Raw genomic sequence first — 14803 nt, forward strand, 5'->3', positions numbered from 1 at the left:
AGAGACTCATACTCCAACCAAGGACTATTTGTGGAGATGACCTGGAACCCCTGCACAGGTGTAGCCCATGGCAGTTCAGTGTCCAAGTGGGTTCCATAGTAATGGGAAGAGGGACTGCCTCTGACATAATCTGATTGGCCTGCTCGTTGATCACTTCCCCCTGAGGGGGGAGCAACCTTACCAGGCCACAGTAGAGGACAATGCAGCCACTTTTGATGAGAACTGATAGACTAAGATCAGAAAGAAGGAGAAGAGGACCTCCCCAATCAGTGGACTTGGGGAGTGGCATGCATGCAGAAAAAGGAGGGAGGGTGGGATCGGCAGGGGAGGAGGGAGGGGCTCATGGGGGGATACAAAATGAATAAAGTGTAATTAATTAAAAAAAATAAAAGATTTAAAAAAAAAAGACCCTGGTTCAATTCCCAGCACCCACCTGGCAGTTCATAATTGCCTGTAATTCCAATTCTAGGGCATATGATACTCTTATACAGATATATATGCAGGCAAAACACCTATGTACATTATCAATCCATCAATAAAAAAGCACAAAAAATTCTGTACTAGGTGCTTATCAAGGTACAATATTTAACTCTTTGCCCGTTCTCTTCTTTTCAGTTTTTTCCTCTCCCATGGCATCTATTCATATAATTATCAAATTCAATTCTATTTTAAAACTTGACCAAATACTATTGTTATGTTGTATTACTCCATAGTCATAAAGGTAACATTTTTTATCATCAATGAGAGGATTTAGAGCCTTTAGATAAATCAGTTAGGGTATTTAAATAGTATATAAGTTACATAATAAAATATAATATATATAAACATGCATATATATATATATATATACATAGAGAGAGTTTAATGTAAATGTGGTCAGTAAAGGACATGTTAAAATGTGAGAAAATATTACTGCTGTATAGTATTGTATGTCCAATTTGAAAATTATTCCAATATTGTGAATCTTAATAAGCAGAAGCTAATGTCTTTGTTGATGAAAATGTGCAGAATTGGCACACTAGAAAATTGCCAACCATATTCCCTTCAATGATAATAAAAAAAAATTAGAGTAACAGGATATATGTTAATATGTTCATAATTGCAACTAGTGTCTTTCGTTCTATTTTCCTACAACTTAGAAAAAAATCATAGTAATTTTCCTGGATTTTCAGAATTGGAAAATGAAGATCTGATAATTAGGCAATTTTCGCAGAGAAAATTATGTTTCACTGACATTGTTGCTAAACTGTACCCTATCTGCCTCTGCTGTCATTTCAGTCATTGAATAGCTTACTCATCACAGGAGATCTGAAGGATCACATTCATCTCCCCACAACCTCTGAAACAAAATGAACAGGCGAACAGTAACCAATACCATATCAATGCCTACTTCAACTTCTAATGTTATTTTATTTTTAACTATATGTATGGGTTTGGCTGTGTTTGTGCAGTTGCACATGAGTGTATAACAGAAACAACGGGTACCCTGAAACTAGAGTTATAGATTTTGTTAGCCATTCAGTGTGAGTACTTAGAATGGAACTTGGGTCTTTTACAAGAACTCTAAATTCTTCTAACTGCTGAGTACTTTCTTCAGCTTCTCTTTATTTTTTAATTTTTTTAAATTATTATTTATTACAATTTATTCACTTTGTACCCCAGGTGTAGCCTCTTCCATCATTTCCTCCCAGTCCCACCTTTCCTCCCCTCTCTCTCTCTATGTCACTTCCCTAGCCCACTGATAGGGGAAGTCCTTCTCCACTACTATCTGACCCTAGTCTATCAGGTCTCATCTGGACTGCCTGCAGAGTCTTCCTCTGTGTCCTGGCACCCAGGGGGAAGTGATCAAAGAGCTGGCCACTGAGTCTATGTGAGAGAGAGCCCCTGCTCCCCTTACTAGGGAACCCACTTAGGGACTGAGCTGCCTATCTTGAGAGTCACAATCAGCTTTTCTTTATGCTGTCATTAATGCTAACTTTGCTGGAATAAGAAAACTAAATCGTTGGAACTATTTTTTAGCTTTCTTTGTCCATAGCTTGTTAAGTTACCAAGTACTTTCTTTGTTCTGTCTCATTCATTCATCTTTTCATTTTTATTTCTATTACCAAACTTATACATCGTTACATATTTTTTGGAGCATTTTCATACCTTATTGATGGTTTCCCTACCAATTATCATCTAATCAGTCAGAGTTCCAGCTTCCAGTAATGCTTAAGGGGCACTTTAGTTTAATGATATGTTAGTTACTTTTATGTTGTTTTAAAAAAATGTCATGAATAAAAGCAACTTATAGGAAGAATGAGTTTAATTTGACTTATGGCTCTATAAGGATAAAAGTCCATGATGTTAGGTGGAGGCAATAACAGAAAGCTTAGAGTACATATACTCACCCACAATCATGAAGTAGAGAGAATAAAAAGGAAACAAGGAGAGACTATAATCATATAAAGTCTGCCACCAGTGATGTTCTTATTTCAGCAAAGCGCACTTTAAAAATCTACCCAAACAACATTACCAATGGGGGACCAATGTTAAATGCCTGAGCCTGTGGAGATATTTCTCATTTAAACCATCACACATTCTTAGTTACAGTGTAATGATAGCAGACTTCTCTTATGGTGTTTTTGAGAATCACTCAAACAGAAAAATGTCTGACAGAAAATCCTCAATAAATGTTAACTACTGTTATTTCTATAACTATTCTTACTAAAATGTACATGTTGGCTATATTATTTCTGTTGTAGGCAATATTAAGAAGTGATCAAAATCAAATTCATACTTTGAGCTTGTAGGTCAAGACAGAATAAAATATAATTCCATGTACGTGTTATTACTTAAACAAGACTGAAAGCCCATGTATCAGGATAGTTTACATTCCTTGTTGATATTGGACCAATGGCACCTTTAGGATATCCACCCATCCCAATGGAGAACAGAGATGAAAACTAGGAGCTGACAAGTCTGAATGTAGATGGCCTCATCCATTTAGCTAGGGTACAATGGCGAATAAAATTTAAAAAAAAAAGGGAGAAACACAGATCAACACTAGCATTATTTTCTTTCTTATTCCCACTGTAAATACAATGTGATCAACCACCTTAATGTTCCTACTACCATGCCTTCCCTATTGTGATAAACTGTACCATCTACCTTTGTGCAAAAGTACCTCTTTCTCCCCTAGCCCATCAGGTGTCATCAGGACTGGCTGCATTGTCCTCTTCAATGGCCTTGCAAGGCTGGTCCCCTCTCAGGGGGAGGTGATCAAAGAGTAAGCCACTGAGTTCATGCCAGAGACAGACACTGTTCCCCTTAGTAATGGGCCAGTTTTGAGTAAGCTGGTAGAAGGAAGGATGTGGAGAGATAGACACAGAGAGACAAATTGTGACAGAAAAAATACATATAGGAACTTGATATTCTACACCTGTATACACAGAGGGACTTGTGTATGTGTGGAGATAGATTTGATGTGATTAGCTTCAGGGTTTCATATACTTTAAATGAACCAAGTGCATGTTTTCTTTTTTATTATTATAATTAATTTTAATTTTTTATATTTATCACAGGTTATTTACTTTGTATCCCAGCCGTAGCCCCCTACCTCATTCCCTCCCAATCCCACCATCCATCCCTCATTTCCTCCCTGCCTCCTTCCAAGTCCACTGATAGGGGAGGTCCTGCTCCCCTTCCATATGACCCTAGCTTATCAGATATCTTCAGGACTGGCTGTCATGTCCTCCTCTGTGGCCTAGCTAGACTGTTCCTCCCTTGAGGGTGGGGGTAAAGGAGCCATATCAGAAATAGTTCTTTTTCCCATTACTAGGGAAACCCACTTGGTTACTGAGCTACCATGGGCTATATCTGAATAGGGGTTCTAGGTTACATCCATACATGGTCCTCGGAGAGAGGAACAATCTCATAGAGGGCCCCTGTGCCCTCATATATTTTGTCCTTGTGGAGCTCCTGTCTTCTCTAGGTGATATTAACTCCCCTTTTTATCATATGATTCCCTGCACTCTGCTGAAGGTTTGGTTATGAGTCACTGCATCTGATTTGATACACTGCTAGGTAGAATCTTTCAGAGGCCTTCTGTGGTAGGCTTCTAACCTGTTACTTGTTTTTCTCCTATTTTTCCTGTCCATCCCCTTTGTCTTCCTAAGTGAGATAGATCATCTTACCCTAGGTCCTCTTTGTTGTTTACCTTCTTTAGATGCAAACACTTTAGTATGTTTATCCTATCTTTTATAGGTCTATATAAGTGAATAATTTCAGAGTATGTCTCTCTAATTCTGGGATACCTCACCCAGGATGATCTTTTCTAGATCCCACTAGTTGCCTACAAATTGAATGACTTCCTTGTTTTTAATTGCTGAGTAGTATTCCATTGTGTAAATATGCCAAAATTTCTATATCCATTCCTCCGTTGATGGACATCTGGGTTGTTTCCAGGTTCTGGCTATTACAAATAAAGCTGCTACAAATATGGTTGAACAAATGTCCTTGTTGTGTATTTGAACATCTTTTGGATATATGACTAGGAGTGGTATAGCAGGATCTTGAGGAAGCACTATTCCTAATTGTCTAAGAAAGTGCCAGATTGATTTCCAAAGTGGTTGTACAAGATTACATTCTCACCAAAAGTGGAAGAGGGTTCCCAATTCTCCACAACCTCTCCAGCATGTGTTGTCACTTGAGTTTTTAACCTTTGCCATTGTGATGGGTGTAATTTGAAATCTCAGGGTCATTTTGATTTGCATCTCTCTGATGACTATGGATGTTGAGCATATCTTTCAATGTTTCTCTGCCATTCTGTATTCCTCTACAGAGAATTCTCTGTTTAGCTCTATACCCCATTTTAATTGGATTGCTTGATTTATTGCTCTTTAATTTCTTTAGTTCTTTACATATTCTGGATATCAGCCCTCTGTCATATATAGGGTTGGTGAAGATCCTTTCCCAGTCTGTAGGCTGTTGTTTTGTTCTGATGACTATGTCTTTTGCTTTACAGAAGCTTTTCAGTTTCATGAGGTCCCATTTATTTATTGTTGATCTTAGAGCCTGTGCTGTTGTTGTTCTCTTCAGAAGGTTTTCTCCTGTGCTTATGAGTTCCAGGCTCTTCCTCACTTTTTTGTCTAACCAATTTAGTGTACCTGGTTTTGTGTTGAGGTCTTTGATCCACTTGTACTTTAGTTTTGTGCAGGGTGAAAAATAAGGATCTATTTTCATTTTTCTGCATGTAGTCATCCAGTTGGACCAGCACCATTTGTTGAAGATGATGTCTTTTCTCCATTGAGTGGTTTTGGCTTCATTGTCGAAAATCAAGTATTCAAAAGTGTTTTTTTTTTTTTCTGGGTTTTTTATTCGGTTCCATTGATCCACCTTTCTGCTTCTATCCTCATACCATGCCAATTTTATTACTATTGCTCTGTAGTACAGCTTAAGATCAGGGATGGAGATACCTCATGATGATCTGTTGTTATACAGGACCGTTTTGGAAATACTGGATTTTTTCTTTCTCCATATGAAATTAAGAATTTTTCTTTCAAAGTCTGTAAGAATTGTATTGGTATTTTTATGGGAATTGCATTGAATCTGTAGATTGTTTTTGGCAGAATGGCCATTTTCACTATGTTAATCCTACAGATCCATGAGCATAGGTGATCTTTCCATCATCTGATATCTTCTTCAATTTCTTTCTTCAGAAACTTGAGGGTTTTTTTTTTTTTTTCAAACTGGTCTTTTACCTGCTTGGTTAAAGTCATCCCAAGGTATTTTATATTATTGGTGGCTATTGTGAAGTATGTTGTTTCCCTGATTTCTTTATTGGCCTTTTTGTCTTTGTTATATAGGAGGGCTTCTGATTTTTTTGAGTTAATTTTGTATCCAGCCACTTTACTGAATTTTTATCAGCTGGAGGAGTTCTCTGGTCCTTGTGGGGCTCCTATCCTTTCCCTGTCATACTAACTCCCCTTCTGCCGAAGGTTTGGTTATGAGTCTTAGTATCTGTTTTGAAACACTGCTTGGTAGGATCTTTCAGATGCCTTCTGCGGTAGACTCCTGTCATATGTCCAATGCACATCTCATTTGTTTTTCTAAGTGAGGATTAATCATCTTACCTCGTGTCTGCTTTCTTGTTTATCTCCTTTAGTTGTACAGACTTCATTATGTTTATTATATCTTGTAGGTCTATATAAGCGAGTATATACCATGTTTGTCTTTCTCCTTCTGGGATACTTCACTCAGAATGATCTTTTCTAGATCCCACCACTTGCCTGCAAATTTCATGATTTCCTCATTTTTGATTGCTGAGTAGTATTCCATTGTGTAAAAATACCACAATTTCTGTATCCATTCCTGTGTTGATGGACATCTGGGTTGTTTCCAGGTTCTGGCTATTACAAATAAAGCTGCTACAAACATGGTTGAGCAAATGTCCTTGTTGTGTACTTGAGCAAATTTTGGGTATATACCTAGCAGTGGTATAGCTGGGTCTTGTGGAAGCGTTATTCCTAATTGTCTGAGTAAGTTATTCAGTTTCTATATACTATTTGTGTTGTTGTTGTGGTCCAGCCTTAGTCCATGGTGGTCTGATAGAATACAGGGGATTATTTCAATCTTCTTGTTTCTGTTGAGGCTTGCTTTGTGACCAACATTATTCTCTATTTTAGAGAAGGTTCCATGAAGTGCTGAAAAGAATGTATAATCTTTTGTGTTTGGGTGAAAAGCTCTGTAGACATCCATTAGGTCCATTTGATTTAGGACATTTGTAAGTGCCTTTATTTCTCTATTTGGTTTCTGTGTATATGATCTGTCCCTTGGTGAAAGTGGGGTGTTGAAATCTCCCACTATTAATGTGTTGGGATCGATGTGTGATTTACGTTTTAATAATGTTTCATTTATGAATGTAGGCGCTCTTGTATTTGGGGCATAGTTTTCAGAATTGTGATGTCCTCTTGGTGGATTTTTCCTTTGATGAGAATGTAGTGTCCCTATTCATTTTTTTTATTAATTTTGGTTGAAAATCTATTTTATTAGATATTAGGATAGCTACCTCAACTTGTTTTCTGGTTCCATTTGCTTTAAAAATTTTTTCCAGCCCTTTACTCTGAGGTAGTGTTTATCTTTGTTGCAGAGATGCATTTCTTGGATGCAGAGACTGCTGGATCGTGTTTCTGCATCCATTCTGTTAGTCTGTGTCTTTTTATTGGAGAGTTGAGTCCACTGATATTGATAGATAATACTGACCAATGAACGTTAATTCTTTTTATTGTGGAGTTGGTGATCTTACTCTGATATCTTACTCTGATTCATTGCTTGTTTTCTTTTAATTTTAGTAGGTAAATTATCAGTATCCTATTTTTTCTTGGGTATAGTTTTTTTTTTTTTTTTTTTTTTGTTGGATTGGAATTTTCCTTCTCGTATCTTCTGTAGGGCTGGTTTGCTTTGTAGAATATGGTTAAATTTAGTTTTATCATGGAATATTTTTTTTTCTCCATCTATGTTGATTGAAAGCTTTGCTGGGTATAGTAGTCTGGGTTGGCATCTTTGGTCTCTGCATGACCTCTGCCCAGGCCCTTCTGGCTTTTATAGTTTGTGATGAGAAGTCCGGCGTGATTCTGAAAAGTCTACCTTCATATGTTACTTGGCTTTTTTTCCCTTGCTGCTTTTAATATCTTTTCTTTGTTCTGTACATTTAGTTTTATGACAATGATGTGATGTGATGTGTTTCTTTTCTGGTCTAGTCAGTTTGGTGTTCTGTAGGACTCTTTGATGTTTATGGACATCACTTTCTTAAAGTTGGGGAAATTTTCTTCTATGATTTTCTTGAAGATATTTTTTGGACCTTGGCGACTGGAATCTTCTTTTTCATCAATTCTTATCATCTCAGATTTCGCCTTTTCATGGCATCCTTGATTTCTTGGATGCTTTGTGTTTGGGACTTATCTGATTTTACTTTTCCTTTGAGAGAATTATCAATTTCTGCCAGTGTAACTTCAACAGCAGAGATTCTCCCTTCCATCTCTTGTATTCTGTTTGTGATGCTTACTTTTGTAGTTCCTGATCTTTTCTCTAAGTTCTCCAGCTCCAGGGTTCTCTGTTTGTGTTTTCTTTATTGATTCTAATTGTATTTTTATGCCTTGCGTCATTTCTTTTGTCTGTTAGTATGGGGCTTCCTTTCTCTGTATGATGGCTTCTATTTTTTGTTTGTTTCTTCTCTGTATGCCACTAATTTTTCCTCTACTTGTCCATCTATTTGTTTGGCTATATTTGCTTGTGTTTCTCTGAGAATTTTGTTCAGTTCTTCTTTCTTTGCTTCCACCTGGGTGGCCAATTCTTTGATAGATTTGTTTGTTTCCTCTTTATGTAACTCTAATAACTGGATAAGCATATCTTTAAGGTCCTTTTCCTGTGTATGTGATGAATTGGAGTATTCACCAGTTGCTGGTGAAGCCATGATTTCCTGATTTTTGTTGGGTGTGTTCATTTGCCTACCTCTGGCCATTTGCTTATCTGTAACCTTCACTGTTTGTTCTTGGGTTCTGCATTTCAGATTGGTACCATCTGTCTCTGGCTTCTTGAGAATTCTTTAGGGAGATGAGAGAGGTCTAATGGTTTCAGCATGTGAGTTGGAGCTTCAGCTGTACCTGTGGGAGGAAATCCGTGGGCACAGAAGGACAAATGAGAATGCGTGTGTGTGTGTGTGTGTGTGTGTGTGTGTGTTTGCCTTGAGGGACAGGTGCTAGAGAATGTAGAGGCCTAAAGTTTTTGGGAGGGGTGCCTTGCAGGCATAGAAGGGGTCACAGGCATTGAAGTTACTGCATGCTCTGGTGATGATCACGTGCACAAATTCTCTGAGTATATCAGTGGCCGTCAGGCTACTGGTAATTTTCTCTAACTGAGTTCCAGGAGTTATTTGCCTAAACTCTGCTGGTAGCTCCACAGAGCCAGGGTTTCCTTGTACAAAGAAACCCTCTGTTTTCCATAGTGGATGTGTGGGTGGGAGATTTCTGATGTCTGGCTGCTAGCTTAGAAGCACTCTGGATCTGGGACTCTGCAGGCATGTGGAGGCTCACTTACCCACCCTTTAGCAGGTTGAATCGAAATGCACAGGTATTCCTCCTTTTCTCTACTGGCAGGTTTGTACCTGATGAGCCAAATTGCTCTCAGACAGCTCAGTGGTGTTGCAGCCCCTGTACCTGGGAATCTAGTTGCAGTTGTAGAACTGGGGTGTCTATGTGCCTCCCCGAAAGTCTATGTGCTATGGCTTGGTGTTTCGTGCACCTGCGCAGTTTTGCAGGTCCGCTGGACTTTTTTGGCTGCACAGCCACTGAGGGACTGAGTGGCTCATACAGTCAAGCTCTGTGGAGTTGATAAGGCTGGCTGCTCGCAGGCGTGGGACCCAGTCAGGATTATAAGGTGGATCTCGTGCTTGGGATGGGTGATGCTGGCTTCTGAGGCTGAGGTGCTAGTATTCCCGCCTCTGCTATCTCGGTTCTCAGGCAGACAGATTTGTGCCATTGGCCCTGTGGCTCAACTCCTCTGTGGGAGAGGGTGGACCAAAGAAGGTCCCTCTCCGGTCACAGAGAAGTCCGTGTCTGATATGAATCAAAAAGTTCTCTGCTCCTGTGGTATTCCCCCTCCTTCATGGAGCCACAATGTTGATTTTCCAATTTTAGTTGCCCCTCCACTCAACAATTTCGGAATTACAAATCCTCTGCCTTTCAGAAATAGTGCATGCTGATTGCCAACACATTCCCCGCATGTTTTCTTATACAACTCATCTGTGATATAAATATCACCTCTGTCTAACCTATAAATCCTCTTCACATAACTTCTCTCTATCATTTCCTTAAGTCTATTTTTGTGTTTTTCATTTACATGTATGTAAAAACACTCAAATATAAGTGTATTTATTTTCTCTATTGTGAAGCCTTTACTAAACATTGGAGTAGTATGTTTAAAGTTTTTTCTTCCAGAAAACTTCTCTAGAACTTAAATTTTCTTTCTCTATTTAGAATTGTGTCTGTTTTATTACCAACTATAGTTTTCACATGCATGTTTTATGTTTTTCCAGATATATGTAAGCTTCTTAAAATAGGTAGTATGCTTTGTACTTATCAGGGGAGTACTGAAGGAACATGATGACAATTTGTTTACTTTAAAGAAAATACTCCAAAATGATGAGAGTTGTGTAAATACTATAGCAGTACAGTATTTTCTCCTTTCTTTTATATATCTGCCTGGAAAAAATATGAAAATATAGAATTTATAGAATTTGAAAGTTCACATAAGGCAAATGTCCATGCTTAGTAGGTAAGTTAATGTCAAAGTAGAACCAGACAAGTTGGTTGCTTCATGGTTATAGCTATTATAGTTTACTCAATAATTCATGTGTAACTTTTGAAAGTATCAATTTGACAAAATATCTGACAGAACTGATTTAAGGGAGGCAATGTTTATATTAGCTTATGTTTTCAGATTTCAGTCCATCATTGAAGGAGAAGGCATGGCAAGGCACATAAGTTTGTCATGTTGGGTGTATATGACAAAGGCCATCCAGAAAACAGTAGACCAGGAAGCAAATCATAAGTTCAAAAATGTTTAATTATTAGTCCTAATATTGTGATTACAATGGTCCTGGAAGATAGTTTGTTAGGAAAAGTCACATTTCTGACCAATGTGTACATCCTTTGTCTATGGTGAATTATACACTTAACAACCCAATTTCATGCATATAAGTTTTTCTGCTTCATCTCAGGGACAATTTTGTCCATTTGCATGCTGTGTATGACCAAAGGTTTTACATATTGATACTGTTCACTACTAGCTGTATTTGATTTAGTTTATAATCATGATGCTCTTTCTTGTTTAACAAATCTGACTGTTTCCAATTTTTAAAACATTACATAAATTTTCCATGGAAAACATAAAACAAGCAAAACCTGTATATCTTAAATATCAGAAAGAATTGGCTATAAGTGTGAACATGTAATATTGTCCATGAAATTGTCTCCAATAAAGAGATGAAAGTCATGTTAGGTAAATGGTCTCAGAGATCCCTTATTTTGCAGATGAGCACAGTGAAAATGTTACGGCCTCGTCTCACAAGCATCCTTTTCAAGCTCACCTTTGATGAACATGTAAACAACATCAAACCAAGCATAATAGCAGTAACTCTTGCATGTGAAGAACTGAAAAAGAGTGAAAGCTTTAACAGACTTTTAGAGCTGGTTCTTCTGGTTGGAAACTACATGAACTCAGGTTCAAGGAATGCCCAGTCTTTGGGTTTTAAGATCAACTTTCTTTGTAAGGTAAGATATCGTTTTATAGTATTAATTTATAACAGTAATTTTCTGTGTATGTGAGTGAAATTATCTAAATGGAAATAATTTATCAATTCCAAATTATATAAAGTAGAAGTGAGGTTGATAGCATGTAAACTATGTCTTGAGTAAAATAAACATTTGCAAATCTTATTGGAGTAAAATTCAAAGATTATGAAGTCTTTGAATATCAAAGATTATGATATCTTTCTGATTAAATCATACTGGTGATTATAGACCATACATAATTTCTCAATATAAAATAAGTTAACCTAATATTTCACCCTCTTTTTACTTATTTTATGTCTCTGGAAAAGTTTTTGAAGAGCTAAGTTATATGAGGAAAGGTGACAAGAATTATTCTTTACAGACAACTGAACAGGTGAAGGCCTTTGAGGAAGCCTGAGATAAAAATGTATCTGTAGTGAAGTACTATTCTTTGACATCTTCCCATGCTTTGACTGCTTATTCTTCTTTTAGATCTGAAAACACTGCAGAGGTTTGGCTACTTCTATACATTTATTTTTTAAATTTATTTTTTATTAATTATAATTTATTAACTTTAATCCCAACTGTAGCCCCTTCCCTCATCCCCTCCCAATCCTGCCCTCCCTCTTTTCCACCTATGTCCCTTCCCCAGTCCACTGATAGTGGAGGTCCTCCTTCCCTTCCATCTGATCATATTCTATCTTGTCTCATCAAGACTGGCTGCATTGTCTTCCTCTGTGGACTGTAAGGCTGCTCTGCCCTCAGGGAGGGGTGATCAAAGAGCAGGCCACATGAGTTCATGTCAGAGACAGTCCCTGTTCCCATATTTAGGAAACTCACTAGGACACCGAGGTGCTATGGGCTACATTTGTGCAGGGGTTCTGGGTTATTTCCATGAATGGTCCTTGGTTGGAGTATCAGTTCAGAAAATATCTCTGTTCCCAGACATATATTTTAACAAGAATCTCAAACGAGTATGGACTTCTTTATTACTCATGAATTAACCTATACAAGTTACAAATCCACAAAGTATCATTTTAAAATGTATGAAAAACTATTTGATTATGACAAATGTAACACTTATAAATAGTAGAGATAACATGCATAGACTATATATATATATATATATATATATATATATATATATATATATATATATAATGTGATTATGACTATCTCTTTACTCCTGAGAAACTTCTTGGAGTTTCATGAAAAAAAGATAACAAAATAGACTAGATAATTTATAAATGACAGATTTTGTCAAGAATAGTTTTTATTACTTCTTCTTGTAGTAATGGGGAACACATCAGTTCATTAGATAACACCATGTAGAATAAGGCACTACTTCTAATATATAAGAATAATTACATCTGTATTCATAGGGAAAGTCTATTATGGAACTGTTCTTTTTATTATAGGCCATACTAGGATGCCTCTTTGTTTGAGTGCATTCTCTATGTACAGTTTGTGAATTTAAACTTTTAGTTTATGATTATGAAAAGTTATATATTAAATAAAATGCAGTAAATTTATACTATATATTTCTATAATATTATGTATCTATTTTACATTACATTTTATATAAATATCTTAAGCAAAAATTTCATTTTGGACAAATACGTTACTTTTAAACTGCCTTAATTTTATCTTATTCAAATTTATTGTGTAGAATAATTATTTTGAAGCAAGCATAAACAATTCATTTATATACAAGTTCAAAAGTTATATTAATCTCACAGAAAGATTTTAACTTCTGTCATATATTTTAGAGAGAGCTTTCTTCCTGTCATCTACCTGTCAAATAAAAGGTTTTTTTTGGTGTTTTGGTTTTTTTTTTTTTTTTGGATATAGCACTGAAGCACTGATCTGACATCTATCACTAGAGGTATGCTCAAAGGATTTACCACAAAGATTTTTACCAACTTCAAATAAAATAAAAATTGTCTTGGGAGAAATACTATACTGTAGTAATAAGTGGTCTAAAAGTAAAAGAAGTTAAGAGTTTTAGAATATTCCACCTCACACTTTATTTGCATTTTTTATCTTATGGGAAATACTTTTGTGGTTATAGATGTCATTACTAAAGAGAAATATCATATATACGCATGATATTTCTACAATGTTTAAGAATAACAAGATTTTCCAGAATACAAAGGATTTGGAATAAATGTAAAGGTTTAAAATGGCATAAATTTACTGAAGTACATGGAAATATTTACCTTAGAACTATTAATCTTTTAAAACATTAATCTTTTAAAGATGGCATTAACTAACCACTAATACAAGATTAGCTAGAATTGTTGTTAAATTTCATGTATACAAGACTACTTGGAAAAAAAAAACTACTTGGATTATTTTTTTTCTTTATGCTTGAAAAGTGAGACCATTTCTCAACTAAATTTTCTAATAATAAATCCTTTTTTAAATTTAAATTTCTCTATTTTTTTCATGTCCTCTATATATACCTCTGTATGTTCCTGTACATGTGCCTCTATTTGTTTGGCTTTATTTGCCTGTATTTCTTTGAGAGTTTTGTTTGGTTCCTCTTTTTAGCCTCTAATAACTGGATAAGCATAGATTTGAGATCATTTTCCTGTGTTTCTGATGAATTAAAATATCCATTGACTTTTGGCGGTTGCTGGTGAAGACAAGATGCCCTGATATTTGTTGGATGTGTTCTTATGCTAACCTCTAGCCATCTGCTTATCCACAACATTTGCTGTTTATTCCTGGAGTCTGTAATTTAGACTGGGTCCGTCTGTCTCTGGTGTCTGGAGTATTCTTCAAGAGGATAAGAAAAGACCACCAGTTCAAGAAACGATGTTGGTGTTTCAGCTGTAGCTAAGGGAGGAAGTCATAGGCACACATGCACAAGCGCTGTAGTGTGAATGGAAGTGTACCTTGGAGGACTGGGTGCCAGTGTGTCTTGATGCCTGAAAGGGTGGAATATAAGTGCAAGTTAGGGTGCTAGCATGGTTCATGGGCGCAGTGCACATGTGCAGGTGCCCTAAACGCCTCAATGACCCACAGGCCTGTCTTAATGTCCTCCAAGCACTCAGATCTGTGTGGGTTGCACCATCTTGGCTCCAGGAATTGTTTGCCTGCACTCCACTGGGAGACCCACAGAACAGGGCCTTCAAAATTGAGAAAGCAGGTGGGGATATGGATGGGAAGGATCAGATGTCTAGCTGCTAGCATAGAGAGACCCTGGATCTGGGGCTCTACATGCACTAACTTAAAGGTCCGCTCACTCACTTGCAGGCCTATGCTGAAAGCACAGGTGCCTTTTCCAACCACCCCCCACCCCCCACCCTCTTTCACTACTCTCAGATTTGGGCCCAGAGGGACAAATGAAAGTAAAAGAAATCCATCAGTTGTAGCTGCTGTTTGGCTGCTGGGAAGGGATGCCCTTAGTTGGGACAGCTGTCTCAGTCACAGAGCAGGGAGGCTCATACCACCTCCACCTCTGCCTTCTCAGTCACCAAACAGGGAGG

General features: G+C 37.1%; 1 protein-coding gene across 5 annotated transcripts in view; it reads left to right on the forward strand.

Moving 5' to 3' along the window:
* Positions 1–14803, forward strand: part of Diaph2 (diaphanous related formin 2) — a 970999-nt gene that overhangs the window by 425471 nt on the left and 530725 nt on the right. For all 5 annotated transcript variants that reach the window (XM_055608281.1, XM_055608283.1, XM_055608282.1 and 2 more), the window contains one exon: positions 11070–11309. In XM_055608281.1, the coding sequence (XP_055464256.1) occupies positions 11070–11309 (240 nt within the window). The remainder of the gene's footprint in view (positions 1–11069; positions 11310–14803) is intronic.

Source organism: Psammomys obesus, unplaced genomic scaffold (genome assembly GCF_907164565.1).
Source record: "Psammomys obesus unplaced genomic scaffold, mPsaObe1.curated_primary_1811, whole genome shotgun sequence".
NCBI classification, from domain to species: domain Eukaryota; kingdom Metazoa; phylum Chordata; class Mammalia; order Rodentia; family Muridae; genus Psammomys; species Psammomys obesus.